Source organism: Mirounga leonina, unplaced genomic scaffold (genome assembly GCF_011800145.1).
Source record: "Mirounga leonina isolate KUSES-001 unplaced genomic scaffold, KU_Mleo_1.0 Mir_151, whole genome shotgun sequence".
Lineage (NCBI taxonomy): Eukaryota > Metazoa > Chordata > Mammalia > Carnivora > Phocidae > Mirounga > Mirounga leonina.
In genome coordinates this window covers 89523132-89545237 of record NW_023270377.1, presented here as the reverse complement: position 1 = coordinate 89545237, position 22106 = coordinate 89523132, and the positions used below count along the sequence as shown (strand labels likewise).

Here is a 22106-nt window from a genome sequence, read left to right as displayed (position 1 = left end):
AAATCCAAATATATCACTAAAGAAAATCAGCACACCATGAAAGAGAGAAAGACAAGAAAGGATCAGAGGATATATTCAGAAACAACCACAAAACAAATAAAATGACAATAAATACATACCTATCAATAATTATTTTGAATGTAAATGGAATAAATGCTCTAATCAAAAGATGTAGGGTGACAAAATGGACAAAAAAATAAGACACATCTATATGCTGCCTATAAGTGACTCATTTTAGACCTAAAGACACCTGCAGATTGAAAATGAGGGATTTATCATGCAAATGAATGTCAAAAGAAAGCCAGAGTAGCAATACTTATATCAGACAAATTAGACTTGGAAACAAAGACTCTAACAAGAGACAAAGACACTATATAATAATAAAGGGGACAATCCAACAAAAAGATATAACAATTGTAAATATTTATGCACCCAATATAGGAGCACCATATACATAAAACAGTTAATAACAAATACAAAGGAACAATCAATAATAGAATAATAGTAGGGGACTTTCATACCCCACTTACATCAATGGACACATCATCTAAACAGAAGATCAACAAGGAAACAATGGTTTTGAATGACACACTGGAACGGATGGATTTAACAGATATATTCAGGACATTCCATCCTAAAACAGCAGAATACACATTCTTTCCAATGCACATGGAATATTCTCCAGAATAGATCACATATTAGGCTACAAAACACGCCTCAAAAAATTCAAGAAGATCAAAGTCATTCTACTCATTTTTATTTTCTGACCACAACACTATGAAACTAGAAGTCAACCTCAAGAAAAAGTTTGGAAAGACCACAAATACATGGAGGTTAAATAACATGCTACTAAACAATGAATGGGTCAACCAGGAAATCAAGGAAGAAATAAAAAAGTACATGGAAACAAATGAAAATGAAAACATAACAGTCCAAAACCTTTAGGATGCAGCAAAAGCAGTTCTTAGAGGGAAGTTTATGGCAATACAGGCTGACCTCAAGAAGAAAGAAAAATTTCAAACAACCTAACCTTATGAAAGGGTGCAAGAAAAAGAACAACAAACAAAACCTAAAACCAGCAGAAGGAAGGGAACAACAGAGCAGAAATAAATGATAACTAAAAACACAATAGGACAGATCCATGAAACCAGGAGCTGGTTCTTTGAAAAAACTCAATAAAATTGATCAACTCCTCACCAACTTAATGAAGAAAAAAAAGAGAAATGACTCAAATAAATAAAATCACAAATGAGAGAGGTGAAATAACAACCAACACCCAGAAAAACAAACAATTATAAGAGAATAATATCAAAAACTATATGCCAACATATTGGACAACCTACAAGAAATGGATAAATTCCTAGAAACATATAAACTACTAAAACCAAAAAAAAAAAAAAAAAAAAGAAAACTTGAACAGACCAATAACCAGCAAAAGAATGGAATCAGTAATCAAAAACTGCCAACAAACAAAAGTCCAGGACCAGATGGCCTCATGGGTGAATCTACCAAACATTTAAAGAAGAGTTAATACCTATTCTTCTCAAACAATTAAAAAAAAAATAGAAAAGGAAAGAAAACTTCCAAATTCATTCAGTGAGGCCAGCATTACCCTGATACCAAAACCAGATAAAGACACCACTAAAAGGGAGAACTACAGGCCAAGATCCCTGATGAACTTAAATGCAAAAATCCTCAACAAAATACTAGCAAACAAAATCCAACAATACATTAAAAAAAAATCATTCACCACTATCAAGTGTGATTTATTCCTGGGAAGCAAGGGTGGTTCAGTATTGCAAATCAATCAATGTGATACATCACATCAATAAGAGAAAAGATAAAAACCATATGATTATTTCAATAGATACAGAAAAAGCATTTGACAAAGTATAACATCCATCAATGATAAAGCCCTCCATAAAGTAGGTTTAAAGGGAACATACCTTAACATAATAAAGGCCATATATGAAAAACCCACAGCTAACATTATCCTCAATGGGGAAAAACTGAGATCTTTTCCCTTAAGGTCAGGAATAAGACAAGGATGTCCACTCTCACCACTTTTATTTAACGTGGTACTGGAAGTCCTAGCCACAGCAATCACACAACAAAGAGAAATAAAAGGCATCTAAATCAGTTAGGAAGAAGTAAAACTTTCACAATTTGTACATGACATGATACTCTCTATAGAAAACCCTAAAGACTCCACCAAAAAACTACTAGACCTGATAAATGAATTCAAAAGCTGCAGGTACAAAATCAGTGTACAAAAATCTGTTGCATTTCTCTACACTAATAATGAAGCAACAGAAAGAGAAATTAAGAAAACAATCCCATTTATAATTACATCAAATATAATAAGATATCTAGGAATAAACCTAACCAAAGAGGTAAAAGATCTGTACTCTGAAAACTATAAAACATTGATGGAAGAAAATTGAAGATGATACAAAGAAATAGAATGACATTCCATGCTCATGGATTAGAAGAACAAATATTGTTAAAATGCCCATAGTACCCAAAACAATCTACATATTTAAATGCAATCCCTATCAAAATATCAAAAGTATTTTTCAAATAACTAGAACAAACAATTCTAAAATGTGGATGGAACCACAAAAGATCCCAAATAGCCAAAGCAAACTTAAAAAAGAAAAGCAAAGCTGGAGGCATCACAATTCTGGATCTTGAGTTATATTACAAAGCACAGTGATCTAAGCAGTATGGTACTGGCACAAAAATAGACACATAGATCAATGGAACAGAATAGAGAGCCCAGAAATAAACCTACACTTATATGGTCAATTAATCTACAAGAAAGGAGGCAAGAATATACAATGGGGAAAAGACAGTCTCTTAAGTAAATGATTCTGGGAAGACTGGATAGCTACATACAAAAGATGACCCATCGTATTACACCATACACAAAATTAAATTCAAAATGGATTAAAGGCCTAAATGTGACACCTGAAAGCCTAAAACTCCTAGAATAAAACATTGTCAGTAATCTCATTGACACTGGTCTTAGAAACATTTTTCTAGATCCGTCTCTTCAGGCAAGGGAAACAAAAGCAAAAATAAACTATTGTGACTACACCAAAACAAAAAGCTTTTGCTCAGTGAAAGAAACAATCAACAAAACAAAAAGGCAACCTACTGAATGGGACAAGATATTTGCAAATCCTATATCTGATGAGTGGTCAATACCTAAAATATATAAAGAACTCCTAACTCAACACCAGAAAAACCAAATAATCCGATTAAAAATGGGAAGAGGATCTGAATAGATAATTTACAAAGGAGACATACAGATGGCTAACAAACACATAGACAGATGCTCAACATCACTAATCATCAGGGAAATGAAAATCAAGACCACAATGAGATATCACCTCACATCTGTCAGAATGGCCAGTATCAAAAAGACAAGAAATGACAATGGGCAAGATGTGCAGAAAAAGTAACCTTCATGCACTGTTGGTGGGAATGTAAATTGGTACAGCCACTGTGGGAAGCAGTATGGAGATTCCTCAAAAAATTAAAAATAGAAATACCATATAGTCCAGTAATTACACTTCTGGGTATTTACCCAAAGAAAACAAAAACACTAACTTGAAAAGCTATATGTATCCCTGTGTTCATTGCAGCATTATTTATAGTAGCAAAGATTTGGGAGCAACCTGTGTCTATCAACTGATGAATGAATAAAGAAGATGCACACACACACACACACACAGGAATATTACCCAGCAATAAAAAAGAACAGAATATTGACATTTGCAACAATGTGGATTATGCCAAGTGAAATAAGTCAATCAGAGAAAGACAAATACCATATGATTTCACTTACAAATAGAATCTAAACAAAAACAAAACAAACAAGTGAAGCAGAAACAGACTCCTATATACAGAGAACAAATTGGTGGTTTCCCAAGGGGAGGGGGTTGGGGGTATGGGCAAAATGGTGAGTGGAAGTACAGGTTTCCAATTCTGGAATGAAAGGTTAAAAAAAAAAAGTGGGAGGGGGGAATGAAAAATAACCTATAATTCCACCACTTGAGATAACCAATGATTGTAAACTGGTGCATATCTTTCTAAACACTGGACATTGAAACGAAGTACTCTATAACATTTTGACACATTTGAATTTTCTCAACTTCGCTCATTTCACATATTAACCAACTGGAAAAATCAGTTACATCATCATAAAATGCACAGACTCTAAAAGAAGGATAGTATATTGAAATAGAGTTGTTTAATCATTATAATTTTTCCATTTGTCACAGGAAACTGCAGATTTTTTTCCAAAACTTTAAGGGGAAACACATAGTAAGGCTTTAGTTAACCCAAACAACTATTGGCATTTATGTAGCTGAAGGCTTAGAATGTTATAAATAAGTAGTCTACAATTGTCAGAATTATGATCAAGCAATGCCTAATAAGAGATCGTTTGTAAAAAGAGACTGACTTTGAGATAAACATGTATTACCTTTTTCCCCTTAAATGCTGTTTTCTTGGATCTCAAAGTTAGGATTCCCAGGAGGCTTTGCAATGTACAATAAAAGTGCTGGCTTCCACATTTCTTTTGTTTACCTCTGAATTTGCTGAGAATTTCTGAATTATTTGATCGATTCATTTCTAGTTTACTTTCTGCCATTCTTTTGGCACATTAGTCTGGCTTGTGTGCTGTCTAAAAGTATTTATAGGGTGCTTAATGTCTGATAGTGGAACACATTCATAATGTTATGGCTCCTACTAAGGAAGATTCAGTTGAGAAAGAAAGAACAAATGGTCTCCTTCCTTTTTTTTTTCTTTTTTTAGTTTTTGTTTTTTGTTTGTTTGTTTGAATCTCTCATTGCTGGCTCCTGGAACTACAGTTCAGATAACCCCTCACAGGCTTTTCAGTGATTGATGATCAAACCTGCTCAGTTGTTCAATCTAGCATTTTAGAGTCCTTGATACTTTTTAATAAACTCATTAGAATCAAGTCTTTGCTAGCGAATATAATAAGTGAAGTAAAGCAATAATTTAGATTAGGGAACACAAGGTTTTATCTGTGTTGCCAACTCCAGTCAACTGATGAGTAGTTTCTGTCTGAAGGATTTTAATGCTACTTCCAGGCTCTGTGGGAAAGACTACCAAGGTAATCAGTAATATGTAGACTAGTTCAAGATGTGTTGGAGTCAGATGATGTAAGGAAGTGAGGGGAGAGAATTCCTGGCAGAAGACAAAAAAAGCACAGAAGAACATGGTGTATGTGGAGGGCAGCAGAAGAGAAAGAACGGTAAAAATGCAAGAAATTCAAGGTTCCTGGAGCCAAAAGTTTCAAACTATGAAGCTGTGAGAGATGAGAATAGGAAGCAGGCAGAGTGGTCTATGCTCAGTTTAAGAGCCTGGACTTTATCTAGTTGATCAGTCAGAAGGTTTTAAGCAGGGAAGCGATGGGCTTGCTTAGCTTAGAGTTTTGAATGATTGTTTTAGTGATGGCTTTGGGGGACAAAGTTCAGCAAAGATAGGGTGAATTTATAGGGTATTTTTGCAGAATTCCAAGACATAGATAATTTGGGCCTGAGCAAGGATTGCTAATAGGAATGGAAAAAAGTAAGAAACATTTAGCAGGGAAATTTACACATGGCTAGAGAAGGAGAAAGAAGGAAGGAGCAAAGCTTGGGAGACTGGATGGATAGTGAACAGTATAGGTAATATACTAAAAAATATATTTATAACTAAATGCTAGATGTTTAGGCTAGACTATAGGACATAATACTATAGAACATCTGAACTACCTCTTTATTATTCTCTCTTTGTTGAGGAAGATGTTCACATAAATCGTTTTTTTAAATGCATGTCTCCTATTTCTGAGGGATACTAGAAAGCAAACTATGTAGGGTATGAGAACAAGGAATGTATTATATTTTGGGTGACCTCAACATCTATCTATTATCTATCGTCTATCTACCTATCATCTATCTATCTATCATCTATCTATCTATGTATCATCTATCATCTGTCTAATCTATTACAATAAGAAATAATATAGTCCATTATAAATAATATATATAATATAAATATATAAATATAAATAATAAATATAGCACATGAGAATATGTGTCTCATAAGCATGGTGGCATTACTTATTGTCAAACCCAGAATACTTTTAAGAGTGAGAGCCATAGGGGCACCTGGATGGATCAGTGAGTTGAGCATTGGACTCTCGATTTTGGCTCAGGTCATGATCTCAGGGTCCTGGGATCGAGCCCCGCATCAGGCTCCACACTCAGTGGGGAGTCTGCTTGAGGATTCTCTCTCCCTCTACCTCTGCCCCTCACCCCACTCTCTTTCTCCCTAAAATAAATAAATCTTTGTTTTTTAAAGAGTGAAAGTTATAGGGACTGGGTAAAGAATTAAAATTATTATAATTTTAAAAAAATATTTATTTATTGAACAGGTTTTTATTATATTGGTCAATTTATAAAATAGTTATTAAAAAACTATTTGCAAAAATGATATTCTAATAATAATGATATTTGGTTAAAAATTAAAGGACAAGAATAGGACAAGAATAAAACCAGATGGGACACCAGTACAACAAGCAAAAAGTATAACTGTCCCTGGCAAACAGGAAGTGTGGTTACTCAACTTATGAAGACAGAAATGGATTTTATGTGCTAATTCCTGGTGAAATAGTTTCATTATCTCCTTCTGTTGCTTATTCCTTTCTGCTAGGGATCCAGCAGAGAATGTACAGAGGGTTTATGTCCACACATGGACTCACAGTCCAGAGGTTGTTAGTAAACCCATGGTTTCCATGTCTCAGGTGCTATTCTAATACTGTGCCCTCCATCATTGCCCTAAAAAGAGGGACTGGCTGGCTCTGTGGTAGAACATTCTGCTGGTTGGGAAAATAACAGTATTGGAATATACCTTGGGGATGTGCTAGATACATTCTGCCATCTGGGCAGATCCAAAATGTTGGGGTTCATCTTAGGGGAAGAAGAGCTCATCAAGCCCCAAGGGGAAAATTACTGCAACCTTCTGAGTTTCAAAGTGTTGGATTTGGGATCCTCAGAAATAATGACTTTTTTTGTTTAAAATATATGGCTAGGTTGGGAGTGCCTGGGTGGCTCAGTTGCTTAAGTGTTCGACTCTTGGTCATGGTCCCAGGGTCGTGAGTTTGAGCACTGGATCAGGTTCTCAGCTGGGCATGGAGCCTGCTTAAGATTCTCTGTTTCCCCCTCTTTCTGTCCTTCCCCTCCCTGCTCACATGCTCTGTCTGTCTGTCTGTCTTAAAATGTATATATCTAGGTTGATAGAGGGCCTCTGGCCCTTTGGGGCAAGCTGGAATCTATTTCTCATTAGTCCACAGCTTTTCTTATCAGCCTTTTGCCCTAGTAATTATTATTTTTTTATCATTCAAAAATAATTACTGCAAAGAAAGGAAAAAAAAAAACTTCTTATGCCCTTTCAGTATTTGGTATCTTCCTGTTTCTTAGTATGAGTAGTTAGAAGAACAAACACTTTAGAGTCAGAAAAATGTGCCTTAAACTTTAAGCATATTAATATCTCCTGAGTGTCAAATTACTTTAATCAGCTTATCTGGTTGGGAATAATATTGTGGAGTTTGTGATAACTTTGTGGTCAGAATTAAGTGAGATGATCCAAGTAAAGTGCCGAGCACAGTGTTGGACAAATAGTAGGTGGCCAAAAAGTGGCAGCTAGAGTTATTACAGAAAGTATAAAAGGTTTCATGTTGGTGAGGCCAGAAAATTGTCACATAAGCTCCTTTATCCTCCATTTCAGCTTCCTTTCCACTTCTTCCCCTCCCCATCCCCACCAGCTCCTATTACCAGTACTTGGAGCTCTCATGGTGCTGTTTGACTGCCCTTTTTCCTAGTCTAGCATCTTTTGTTCCTGATTTATCTCCCTCACTTCCTTTCTGCCAGACCTTCTAGTCTTATGACTTATGCTTTTGTTGCCTGCCATATCTAACCTTGTAGAGGTTCTGTTAATGTCATTTATACCAAAATGTTAAAGACAAACATCATTTTCATAGGCTAGTCTTGCCAGCACATAGATCTATTTTAGTAAAGGTCAACATCATAACCTTAGAGAATAAAATTGCAGAACTTAAGTTGGAGACATCAGCAATAGGGACAGAGGAGATATTTTCATTTTCAATGAAAGCAATAAAACTAATGAAAAGCTACTATTTAATGGGTGTCTATTTTACACTGAGTTTTATATGCATTTTCTCACTGAACCCTCACAATTAATAAATTATGTGCTATCATTATTGCTATTTTTCTGATGAGGAAAATACAGCTTGGAGAGGTAAAGCAAATTGCTGAAAGTTATATACACCTAGTAAGTGGAGAAGACAGGTTTGGAACTCAAGTCCATCAAACCTATCACCATCTCTCTCACTCAATCATTTACATGGTAAGTTTTCATCAGGGCAGGTATCTTTGTGCTCTTTCTAACTTTATTTGCTAGAGCCTAGTGAGGTGCCGGACACACAGTATGCAATTAATTGTTGGTGCATGAATTAATGAATACATATCTATTCTACCATAACCTCCTTTCCATTTTACCTCACTGAAATCACCTTTTGCTTGGATGCCTGCCTTGTTGAATATTCCAAAATTCTGAAGTGCCAGTAGTCCATATACACCGTTCTGTTCCCTGACTTCATGTCTCTATCTACCTGTCCTATCTACCTGCAATTCCTCATTTTCCCAGAAGTCTCTGAGCTATCTTCCACTTACCCTGTAACATAGAGCTCAGGCTTTCCCTTTCTTTGACGTCTCCTCCTTCCTTTCCCTCACCGTCTCCTTTCCTCTTCCCACCATGGCCCAACCCGACAGGGTTCCTTTCATGCCTATGTCTTCCACTAGACCATGGTGTATTTGAAAGTGAATGTCTGACATCTTTTTTGTCTTTTTTTTTTTTTTTTGTACCTAACATATTTTTCTTCTGACATATTTTTATATGCTTCTGGCCTAGCCTAGTTTATCAATTCTCAGGTGCTTTTTCTTTCTTTCTTTTTTTTTTTTTTTCGTATTTTAACGTCTCTGAATTTGGGATACCTCTTTCAGTTGATGGAATCTTAAAATTATAATTGACAGTGTTTTTTCTGATCTAGTGATACAAAAAGAAGAGTTGACCGAGTCCTAGAATTAATGGCATCTTAGATTTAACATAATATGGTAATAATATATAAAGGGTTATATGAATGAAGGAAGGAATAACAATCGTAGCCCTCCTCAAGTCATATTATTATTCCTACTTACAACCTACCTGTTCTGCATCATAGACAATGTGGCAGGGCAACAGTTGAGCATTATTCTTTATGTTGGGTTTTCCTAGTACAAGTAAGACATAATATACTACCTCAAATTATTCTTAATCATTTCTTTCTGGACTTACATTATATATTCCATATGCTTGTCTTCTAGGTGAAATTGATCTTCAAATTCTTTCCAAAGTGCAGATTCAATATCCAGAAATTCATATCAACAATGAAGTTGTTGAGCCAAGTGCTGAGCAAATTGCCAAGTACAAAGGTACCTGTAACCCATGGTGCTCTATGTCAAACCCTATCCTGAAAGGCTTATCATCCCAAATTTGTCTCCTCAGTCATTAACAACATAGTTACTAGGGTATGTTCTTTGTTAAGCTTATTGGGAAAAGAACATATTTAATTTGTTTTCTTGGCAGACATGACTAACACCTCAGAAATATGAACAGTGAATAATTAGATTTCTTTTTTTACTGACTCCTCTATTCCCTGGTCATCAACTATTATTTTTGATGTTTATTCTTAGAGACAGAGTCATTAATTCATTCAGAAATATTTAAACAGAATCCTTGCTCTTAAAGGGTTTGTGTTTAATGGATTATAGCAGGAGTCAGCAAACTTCTCTGAAAAAACGCACACTGTAAATATTTTTTAGGCCACACAATCTCTCTCACAACCAATCAACTCTCCTATGGTAGCACCAAGGCAGCCAAAGATGCTGCTGATAAACTGAGTGTTCGTATGTTCCAATAAAACTTTATAAACACAGAAGTTTGACTTTTATATCATTTTCACATATCATCAAATGTTATTCTTTTGATTTTTTTCAACCATGTAAAAGTCTAACAGTATGAGATATGAAAGGCATAAAGTCAGGAAGTGAAATAGTATGTTTTTAGCTTTAAGTCTATTTAGAAATAGGTGGTGAGCCAGATATGGTCCATGGGCCATGGTCTGCTAACTCCTGGGTTACAGAATCATATCATTTGCTTTCCACTGATAAAATTCACCAGTTGATTCCCCATTAATACTGAGATAATGTAACCAATGTCTGATCAGGGTTCTCATAATTATTTCTTATTGACTCTTTCTTTCATCTTTAATTTCATTTAATACTAGAAAAAAAAAATCAGGATGAACTCTCTGGTCTTCCAGAGCTACATAAAAAAGAAAAATGTGTTTTATATCTGTTATGTATATAACATTGATTGCATTAAAATTTGAAATGGAAATGGATTCTGCATTTGCGATTAAAATTGATGGTGTGCCATCTCTTTTCTATATTTTAGAGCTTGTAGCCAAGACATCAAACCTCGAGAACATAAAGTTTGCTTGGCATAAGGAGACATCATCTGAATATCAAAATAGAATCATAGAGAAAAAAGAATTTCAGAAGTGGGACTTTATTCATATGATTCAGGTAAGAAATATTTATTGTTATATATTCTCAGAAAGATTTTTTTCAGAAATATTTATGAAGAATGCCTAATATTCTACCTTTAGGAAGAAAAATGGAAATCTGGTTTCTGATTTTACAAGTGAACATTATCTGTCCGAATTGAGGATAAAGGTGTTGATAGTACTGAGAGATTCTCTGTAACATTCAAAAAGCCAATTTTTTTATACTCAAACACCTTCAGTTACTGATTTTTTTTCAATGTTGGCTTAATTAATTTTTGTAGGATTGGAAGTTCATAGATAGTTTTGAGGGCAGTAGAGTGTTACATATTCTAGCACAGCTCTAATGGTCTGGATGGACCGATGTCCCAGAGTTTTTCTGAATCCTTTCTTTCCCTTCTGTTGATGACCTGGCTAGTGTGCATGTGACAGAAGGGGCAGGTTAGATCATTCTTAGGTCAATAAAGTTTACTTACATCAGTCAGTCATTCAGTAGGAATTTATTTCCATGATCCAGCACTGATAGTGTATTTCTTAGAAATACACTGGAGGGTTTCTTGGAAAGGGGGTGAGCATTCATTAGATGTTATGGGGACATATGAGTGTATAGACTTTGGGTGTTGTCTACTATCAGAAAATGTGTATATTTTAGAAATACCAATATTAACAGTAAGAGACATCTTTCCACAGTCCACAAGTGCAGTCATCCCAAAGGAATAAACTTACAAGAAATCAAAGGAAGAAATGACTCCAACATTAGTTATCCAAGCAGTCCTACACCTCTGCTTTCCTAGCTGACAAAATCATTTACCTGTAAGAGAGTACTTAAATTGTCCATCAAACCTATAATGTTTCTCTATTAGATTTAATTTCCTCCCTCCTCATATTAACTATTTCATACCTCCTTCTCTCTCCTTACATTTCCTGTAACCCCTGCACCACCACTCATTCCCAGCTGATGACCTCACTTCATACTGTATAGCAAAAAGAGAAATCATCAAATGGAAAGTCATTTTTCACCCTCCAAATTTATAAACACAGCTGCATCTGTACCCAACATCTCTTTCTTTCATCTAATTACAAAAGCCACCTTTTATCAAAAACCTGTCCCTCCACTTGTACTCTGGATCCCATTTTTTACCTGTTATAAAATGTTGCAGCTTCAGAGATCATTCTATTTCTCTCAAAATTTCCATGCATCTTCCTTCTTTCTAAAGCAACTCTGCTTCCTCTGCATTATTATTCTATTCCTCTATCTTCCTCCCTGTCTAGTATACATTTTCCCTATGTTATATCTTTGTCTCTTCATTGTTCCTTATAGTCTTAACACTCTCATGACATTCTTTCAACTTAATGTTCACAGTCAACTTCAGAGAACCTCAGTATCTCTTAGATCAAATTTCAGAGCATCTGTTCTGGCCCACCTCCTCTTTTTTAGCCAGGTCACGTCATAGACTGTTAGCCATCTTATGGATTATGTATCTGGGTACCTATCCCTGTCATGAACAGCATGGAATGACATGATACTAAATATGGACCTGAAGCAGCATAGGCCATGTGCAGCTCCATTTTATTTCATTCATTCATGTGAAAGGGGCGTAGTTTAAGTTGTGTTTGCTTAATGCAAAAAATTCTATCATGGGCATCTAAATAGAATATTAAATTATTGCCCAAGAGAGATGGAGATGAGATTTAAGAAGTAAGTATCTGTCGGGGTATATTCCAGGGATGCAAGCCATTAGGGAAAATTTTCCACTGCCAATGTATAATTCTAGGCTCTACCTGTGTTGAGTGGAAAGGCCTCTCCCTGAACTTCATCAGAGATGGTCCAGAGTTATTAAAAAGGGGTGGGTTGACCCCTAGCACCTTGTGACCAAGTATGTAATCTCATGCTTTATTCAGTCCATTTTCCTAGAGAATCTGTCAACATCAGAGCCTGCCATATTTTCTGTGATTTAAAAAAAGCATCTGTGAGCATATGGTAAAGCTGGTACAAGGGGCTTAATTTTAAAGCAACGTTCCATGAAATGGGGTCTGTTTTTATGGGGCCAGCACCATCTTCTCCCAGAAGAACTATAATTCACAAAATGTAGAGTAAGCATAGAATCGATGCCCCAATGTGGAGTGGAGACTAAGTATCTCCAGCTATAAATGTCTCTGTTATTGAAGTCAGAAAGAGTACATTTAAAACTATTTGGCTGTAATTGAGCAAATACCATAGTTTTCCCTTTTCTCAAATATTTTATCACATTATTACTTTCTTTCTCCATATAACATCTTTAATTTTTAAATTCTTAAAGTGTTTTGTTGAGTACAACTCTCAACTTGAAAATCAAACTTTCTGATGAGTATCTAGCCTAAGTAACAAAGACATTGACATAGAAAAGTGTCTAATTTCTCTTTTCTTTCATTTCTAGATGCTGTATTATGTAAAAGATATCCCAGCTACCCTGAAATTCTTCCATAGTCTCTTAGCTACCAACGCTAAGATGCTCATTATTCTTGTGTCAGGTAAATTATTTACATTCACCCTGAATTTTAAAACAGTAATAGTGCATATGTGCTGGATATATGTGTTTGAAGGCAGCCTGCTATATTTGGTCTTCATTATGAAATTCTTGACTTGGCTTCTGATCGTAGTCAATTAATTAACACAGTATTAGGAAAGTCCTTCATAACAGCTATCAATTTAAGGGGTCTAGTGGAATTAAATGTCTATTTACTTCTTTCTCTGGGGAAAATTTTTCTTTGCTGTCTATATATAAATTCTTTTTTATATGACATAGAGCAAATACCACTAATAGGAATTTTTTTAGTGAGGCCAAAAACAGCAAATATTTCTGTTTACCTCCTTTTTTGCTTCTTGAATGTCTCTTCCCCTTCTGTGATGTTTATTAAATATAAATAACGGTTTAAATATTTGGAATGCCTTCATATTTGATTAATTTGCATTTCTAGAGCCATTATCAATATTGTTCATGGTAGATTTTCTCAAATAACTACCAGAAATTGTTCACTTGTTTTGTATTTCTGTCTTATTTTCCAAAGAGGGCATTTGATCATGTCATGTTGCTTCCAGTATATAATAAGTACCACATAGAGAAGTAAACATGTTAATAAATGAAACACTGACATTGTTGAGTTCATTAATTCATTACTTCTTTCATTCAGCAATCTTCGTGGATTGTCTACATAGTGCTAGGCAGATTGATTCTAGATATACAACAGTCTCTATCTTCCTAAGTGTATACCAGACCCCCTACTCAAAACCATATGTCACAAAATTCATCAATTCTTAAATATGAGAAATGACTTTAAGATGGCAAATAGGGTTGTTGCCTGTAATTCTAGGTTTGAACTCACGTGGGAGTTTTTGCAAATGAGAGTTCCTGTATACAACCTCTTCCCTAAAGGAACATTTTGATATACTATTTTTATCTCTGGTTAATTAAAAATGCTCATTTATGTGGGAGAGTTCTGTTTTCCCATTTAGAAGGGCTTATGTGAACTGGATGCTTCCTACTAACCTCTGTCTAAATTAAGACACTTGGGTAAAGCCATTATACTACATTTAGGAATACAAAAGAAAACTTAGTTGTTACCAATGAGAGCAGTCTATTCTTGATAATCTGTATCAATAATAAAGAAAAAGTGTTACCGATAGAAATAACAATTTATCCAGAAGTCATGTATGTTTGATATTAGGATATATTTCATATCAATAGAAGATCCACTCTTTCTTATATTTGGTTTATTCTTAAATATTTTCAGAAGTTAAGTATTTCAGTGTCAGAAAGCAGCTTTCTACGAATATATTTCTACCAAGAGGAAAAAGCCAGTCTAAAGTTTGACATGAGTAGTCTGCAAACAACTGAGAACTGACTAAGTACCCTTATGAATACAGTATTCTGCTGGCTATCTCATGAATTATATTAATGCAATCCATATTAATACAATCCAATTAATACAATTATATTAATACAATACAATTAATACAATTATTAGTATCAAGAAATGTTCAAACCAAAACAGGCACGGTGAAATATATGGTGATACATGCAGCAAGAATGCTGAGGCATTTCCTAGCTGTGTGAACTTGGTCTATGAGTCTTAGTTTATTCAAGGGCTATTTCTAGATAATCATACCTACACTGCATTGCATCTATGCATATATGTGGTTCATATGTACTATGTATGTATGTACTATGTTTTATACTATGTATATATACATTCACAGGGAAAAAATCAAAGAAAGGGAGTAAAGACTCAAATATCAATTAGCTTTTTCTTAAAAAGTATTTTGAGTCAAAAGATACTCAGTCAATGTCATTTGATGGTGGAAATATTTTGCTAACTTTTTCTGTATACAGTAAAAAACTCCTCATTACTGTACTCATCATGGGAGACAGGTATCCCAAAGAGGACAACATTGTTCATAGACATTGTTCCTACACGTAAGAATGCAACAAATAACAAATGTCCAATTATTAAAGGGACTCTAATGACCCCCCGCCTTTATCACATGCACTTTTCTGAGAAGAGATTTGTACAGCTACAAGAGAAATATCATACATACATTTCTTCTTAAAGAACAACTTAACAAAAGAAGATAAATTTAGGCATTTTATTTTGGACTTTCCAATTATCTCCTAAGGCTAAAAGTTACAGCTTTATTGCCTCTATCAGAAGAGTTATTAAGGAAAGAAATTAATTAAATATATGTAATAAAAAACAAGCCACCTTGATCAATATAGTTTCCTTTTCAGTAAAGAAAATATTCTACTTGAAAAGGTAAATAAAATTGTCAAATATGTTGATCTTGTCATCAGTTTAGTATAAACTGAATGTCTCCAGATTCCCCAGTCTTAGGGGATCACTTATAACTCTTACAAATCCAGAAAAAAAATGATGGGATCCCTTATCCCAAGTAACTTGGGTCATCCATCCCTTTCCCCATGACTCCTAAGGATCTTGGGGGTCATGCTTACATGCTCCTGATGGTTGCCAACCACTGTTTGCCCCAAACTGCTGCTGCCAGTTCAATTTTTGATTTCCTATCTCCAAACCTTGCATGTCTTTCACCTGCCTTTTCTTATCCTGTTCTGCTTTGCTCCAAACACAGACAGAGCCCTATTTCCTACATTCTCGAAAGCACCATTCTTTGATTTTTGGGAGATGGCAAGACTGATGGCATAGAAGGACAGCAGGAACAGAATTTAGCGCAAAGTCCCACAGCCACTCTTTTCCTAGCTTTTCTCCTGCTCAGTGGTGCCCTTCTCTCTTGCACCCACTCGTAACTTCTCCCAGACCTCACCCATATCCTCTTACCTCACTACTTTTCCTAAGATACCAACTCCTCACTTTTCCCTTCCATCCCTCTTATTTGTTCCTTGGAGCAGTTTAACTCCCTTTTGATCTACCTCTCTCACCTGGGTAAATCTGTGCACCTATGAACCTGTCTTAGCCACAGTATATTTCCCCAGGATAAACTGTATTGCCCCTTAGTGTATGGAAGTGGCTGCAGTTTCCTTTTTTAAAAATAGCAATATTTTCTTTGTTGCATTAACAAAGTCAATACAAATATATGGGTCAGCTTTTAGAAAGATAGATCATGGCCAGTTTCCAACAGAAAAAACAAATTGAATCACAAGAAATTTGCAATCAGATTTGTCTTATATCCAATTAACATGTATAGGATTGATCTACATTTTTATTGTTCATTTTTTCATTTGCTGATACCACTTCAAATCCCTGTCTGCCCAGACCAGTCTTGTAGATGGCAACCAAGTTTGAGAATGCTTCCCGGGTCATATGAGGTGCCTGAGTAACTTCCTCCTTCACCCCATAAGAAAACCATTGCCCTAAACTGCCTTCTCAGCTCAAACTATAATCCTTGAAACCCCCTTCTCCATATTTACCCCATGAAAACATTCCTTAAACTTGAATATTGCCCTAAAACTTGGAACACCTATACCAAAATGGTTCACACTAAGTTCTGTTCTTATCAAGCCTCTTGCAGTCACTTTCTGGGTAGAATTTGCTTCATAATTACCTAGAAGTGCAGAAACCTGTTTGGGAAGAAAGCTTTGTTTCAGGCAGCATTGTCATCCATAGCTACACTTCAACGCAGAAAACTGGGTGCTCACTGCAGACGATTCAGACAAACCTAGAACTAGTTACTAAATTAAATTTCCAGGAACACTCATATAGCTAATATCTAGGCAGATAATAGTATGTCTGGATTACCATCTTGCTTTAAAGGGTCATCTTAAATATGCCACATAGCTAAGGCTCTTTCCTGTCCATCTCAGACACTGACCTGTTACTGAATTGACAAGTTATTTCTCTGAATAGACTGAATTACTGTTATTTGAGTAGCATATGGACACTCATTTTTGCAATTTATTAATCATAAGATAATGAAATATGGGGTCAGTTTCCAGAATTATGGAGAAATCTAGGTTGGCTCTGTGTTCCATGTGTACCACGTGTACCTAGGTACCATGTGTGTTCAGCCATATTGAAAACAGTACACAGCCTGTACTCTCAGTCCCATGTTGTCTGCACAGGATAGCTGTTTTGTAGGTTTGGTTCATTCAGCTTTTCTTGAGCTTCTACAGTCAGTCACTGCTAGCCTCTGTAGGATGCAGATGACTATTACTTTTCCTCTGCTTTTGGACAGCTCCTATGTAGTGGAGGAGGCATGTAAACACTTGGGGCAGTGTGCTATGTTTCTTATCAGAGGCATACGAGGAGTTTAAAGAGAGCTCCTTGAGAGCAGTCATTCTGCTTCTCATCTCTTTGGCACCTAGAACACACCCAATAGATATTTGAATTGAATGGAATAAATATTTTATAATCACTTATTATTTCTGCCTTATAATATTCTAAACTACTAGTTCTGAATGTGTCTAAGAAAAGAGCATGTTTTGGCTAAAACTACATGATGGACTTGGAATCAGAGAACATAGAAAGTTCTGGAGATTTGAAGATAGGTTTAATAAACAGGAGTAAAAGACTCAATAAAGAAGATACACATGCACACACACACACACACACACACTAAAGTGCATGCTGGAATAGGCAGAGAAAAGCGATGGAGAGTAGGCAAATGAAACTCATTAGGAAAAGACAGAGAAATTGAAATCAGAGTTAAATGACAGCATTTACTGTTAGAATACATGTTGCTTGAGGGAAGAGAGGCTTTTATCTGTATTTGTAAGTATCAGTTACAGAACTAGCCCAGCTCAGTAAATAGTCATTTAATTATAACAAGCAGAAGTTCCTGATTATATAAAGATAAAAGATTTGATCTGGGGATGAAAAGGAAGAGAAATAAGGACAAATGAGGTGGATTTTTAAAATGAGTGTCTCACACTAAAATGATATCAGTAGTAGCATGTTTTTCTGCAAATGTAGTAGCCAGGCACTAGTTTTGAGAGTTGCTAGTTAAAATGCAACTTCTCTGGTTAAGGGGGTTTAGCCAGAAGGAGACACTAGTTTTTTGTTCTCCCCTCTCCTTACCTGACTAAGGAAGGAGGCAAATCATGGGGTGTTATTTTTAATACAATGAGAAAAAAGAACCTGGTTTATATCATGTTGGAAACAAAAGTAACACCATATGTTGTGCCCACTGAGAGCCATTATGATAATGCATCAGTTAGAAAGTGTATAATTGCTCAGCTCAGAAATGGCACCAAGTCACACAACACTGACACCAGTAAATTTTCTGCAATCAGTATTTGGTTATTTTTTTTCTCTATCAGCTTAAAAATAAAAATAATAATGATAGTAGAGCTTCTTTTCAACTCATTGAAATATTTATTTTCTTGTAAAGTCTTATTTGTAGGCGTATTCTTATTTGGGCAGATAATCACTGTCTTTGTAATGAAAGATTTTTTAATACATACTCATGACCCTATTTTTTTTCATTGGACTGAGGCTTTGTTTTTTCTCCTTCATTCCAATTTTACCTTCTAGAGCATACCCTGCAGTTATCGCTCCCTCTGAAATATTAGTGGAATGTCAATTATCTAAGCTATTTAAATTTTACTCTTTTCTGCCTTGGATAGTCCGTTTTGTTGAGTTCAATCAGGAGACTTTAGCCTAATCCATGGATGAGGGCCAGGAGTCTCTGAGCATCCAAGAATCATATGCGTAACTGTATAGGTATTTATTGTTTGTGTACTTTGCTGGAGAGTCAGTTACTTCATTAGACCATAAAAGAGGCTTGGGAACCAAAAAAATCTCAAGCCTTTGAAATCTTCACTATTAATCCTGGAATATAGGTTCTCTCTTACATTGCTTTGCCAAGTCCAACTTAATTTTCCAGTACTTGAACAATGTTTATTTACTACGTGTGCCAGTCATGGTTCTTATTTCCTTTACTTTTTCTTGCCCCAATTCTATGCATAAATTCTATTGTTTTCCCTGTTTTGCAGGTGATAAAACTGAGGGAAAGTTTCATAGAGCTATCAGAGGAAAAGTCAGGCTTTGTACTTAGGCAGTTGGCTTTATAGACCCTCTTAATTACTACACTGTATCAACTGTGTATGTAACATCCCATTATTATATGCAGGTATTAGAGGGTCCACAAACAGATGCTCATTTGTGTTGATGTAGTAGTATTATAGATTTCTAAACAGCAAGTTTGCTTTTTCACAGTCTCAAGATTACAGCCAGTGAAAATATATTATCAAACTAATTCCATATGATGTTCATTTATAAGTACTTATTACCCATCTGCATGTGCTTAGCATTGTGCAACAATTCACTTAAATTATCTCATTTAATACTTGCACTTGCATTTGAGGTAAGTATGGTTATCCCCACTTTATAGATCAGAAAACTAAGGTTCTCAGAGACTAAATAACAAATCTCATCTTATTCATGAAGTGTCAGAAGTACATTCCAACCTGTGTCTCTCTCCCTCAGAGGCTGCATCTCTTAGCTTCTACACTGGGCTGGGTTTACAATTAAACACAATAGACATTGCTAAAACATCTTCTAAAGCTGGGAAGAAAATTTGTAAGAATCAGCCTATTTATTGGCAGTGCAAGGCAGCATCTTATAAGTGGAGACATGAGTGGCTACCTCATTTTTTGTTTGAGAAAATTATCATTGTATTTATTGTGCTCTTTCTCTCTGTTTCAGTTCTTACTCTTAGATCCTCTCCTCTGAACTCAAGACTCACATAAACCCCTGCCTTCCTCCTATTACTCCTGGAATGTCCAAGAGGTATCAATAGATATCTCATATTTATATTTCCAAAACTCGACACCTGATGATACATTTAAAACTGCTCCTCCCTCATTCTTCCCACTTCCAATAATGGCAATTCTCTCTTTTCAGGTACTTGGGCCAAAATCATCGGGGTCACTGACTCTGTTTTCACTCATACCCAATATCCAAATTGTTGGCAAATCTCACTGGATCTAGGAGCGTAATATATAAAAAATCCAACCACTTCTCATCACCTCCAAAAGCTAGCTGCTCCAATTTACCATCTTCTGTCACCCAGATTATTGCCATAACCTCCTTACCGTTCTCCCTGTTTCTGCCCTTATGGCCCTATAGTCTATTCTCATCTGTGTGACTAAGTAACCTTATTAAAATGTAAATCAGGTTGAGTCAATCTAATGTTGTGTTGTCCAGTATAAAAGCCACATTTGGCTATTGAAATTGATATGTAAATGAATTGCAATGAAGTAAAGCTTAAAATTCATTTTCTTGTTCATACTAGCCACAGTTCAAATGTTCCTTAGCCACAGATGGTTAGTGGCTACCATATTGGACAATGCAGATATAGAATATGTTCATCGATCCAGAAAGTTATTTCAGACAACTCTACAATGGCTTCCCATCTCATCCCACATGATATGGCACCCTATCTACTTCCCCACCACTCATCCATTCTTATCTTCTTCTATTCTCCCCTTTGCTCACTGAATTCCAATCTCACTGGTTTCCTGGCTAGTTCTTAACATGACAAGCATACTCCTGCCTCAGGGCCTTTGTAGTTGCTCTTTTCTGTACCTAAGGTAATCTTCCCTCTGATACCTACATGGCTTGTTCTCATATCTCTGCTCAAATGTCACATTATTACAGAGACTTTCTGTGACCACTCTATATAAACAGCAACCCATCCAACTCTTTAACCCTCCTTATTCCTTGTTCTGATTTGTTTTTCATTAGCACTTAGCACCATCTGATATGTGATTTATTTACTTGTGTATTTAACTTTCTTTCTCCCTGCTGTGCACCTCTTAAATTAAGCTACCCAAAGGCAAGAATATTTCTTTATTGCTGCTTTATTCTAAGCATGTAGTATACTTCCTGGCAGAGAAGGGAAATGAGAAGAAGAATAAGTAAAAGCATGAACTTTGTTTTATCACACAGGAATCAGTGGCTGGGACAAGCTGTGGAAAAAGTACGGATCCCGCTTACCTCAGGATGACCTCTGTCAGTATGTCACATCGTCTGACCTCACTCAGATGCTGGATAAATTGGGGATTAAGTATGAGTGTTACGACCTTCTGTCCACCATGGACATATCTGATTGTTTTATTGATGGCAATGAAAATGGAGAACTGCTTTGTGATTTTTTGACAGAAACCTGCTACTTTAATACAACAGCACCACCTGATCTCAAAGCAGAAATTATGAAAGATCTGCAAGAGTCTGAATTCAGTGTAAAGAAAGAGGGAAAGGTTCTTTTTAATAATAGTCTGAGTTTCATAGTGGTTGAGGCATAAATATCAACATGTAAGTGTATTAAAAAATTATATTTTGAATAATGTTGATCATTTATTTCTGTATTAAAATTATAAACACATCTCAATATAAATAGATCATTGTCTCATATATAAAATCTAGAAAATTCCAAGACATTCTCAGATTTCCATGCGAATCATAGAGGATACTGTTAGTCTTATCCCATTCCTTCCCCACATCAAGAGGCCACATTCAGAATAAATACCACATAAGCTAGAAAAATGAGACTACTAAGTTTCACTGGCTTATTGACAAGAAAATCCTTTCCATTTGTTGATTGTACTGGAATTTCCCAAAATATTAATAAAACATGTGCTATGGATTACTGATATATATGAAAAAGTATATGTTTATTGATTTTTTCCCTTTTGTGAAGAATTATTTGTCTGTGCACATTCTTTTAGTAGTTTCTATCTTGTTTTTATTGATTACTAAAAATAAGCACCTTAGGATATTACAAAATTATTTGTTAGGTGTCCCATTTGTTTCTACTTTGTTTTCTCTTTTATCTTTATTGTTTATCTTTTATCTTTGATTTTATAGTATTTTGCTTGTTTTTTGATATAGTGAAGTTTTTTTCTATTTTATTCAGTCAAATTTTAGGGTTTTTTTCTTTCTTTCTTATTTCTGGGTT

At 35.4% G+C, this 22106-nt stretch overlaps 1 protein-coding gene across 2 annotated transcripts in view; it reads left to right on the top strand.

The window, feature by feature from the left end:
* The window catches only part of HNMT (histamine N-methyltransferase), a 41696-nt gene extending 19882 nt beyond the window's left edge, over window positions 1–21814 (top strand). The window contains exons 4-7 of one of the 2 annotated variants that reach the window (XM_035008127.1): window positions 9459–9566; window positions 10591–10721; window positions 13117–13210; window positions 21098–21814. In XM_035008127.1, the coding sequence (XP_034864018.1) occupies window positions 9459–9566; window positions 10591–10721; window positions 13117–13210; window positions 21098–21453 (689 nt within the window). In that variant the 3' untranslated portion in view covers window positions 21454–21814. The remainder of the gene's footprint in view (window positions 1–9458; window positions 9567–10590; window positions 10722–13116; window positions 13211–21097) is intronic. The other variant, XM_035008129.1, reaches the window with a different exon arrangement.
* Window positions 21815–22106: the final 292 nt, after the last annotated feature.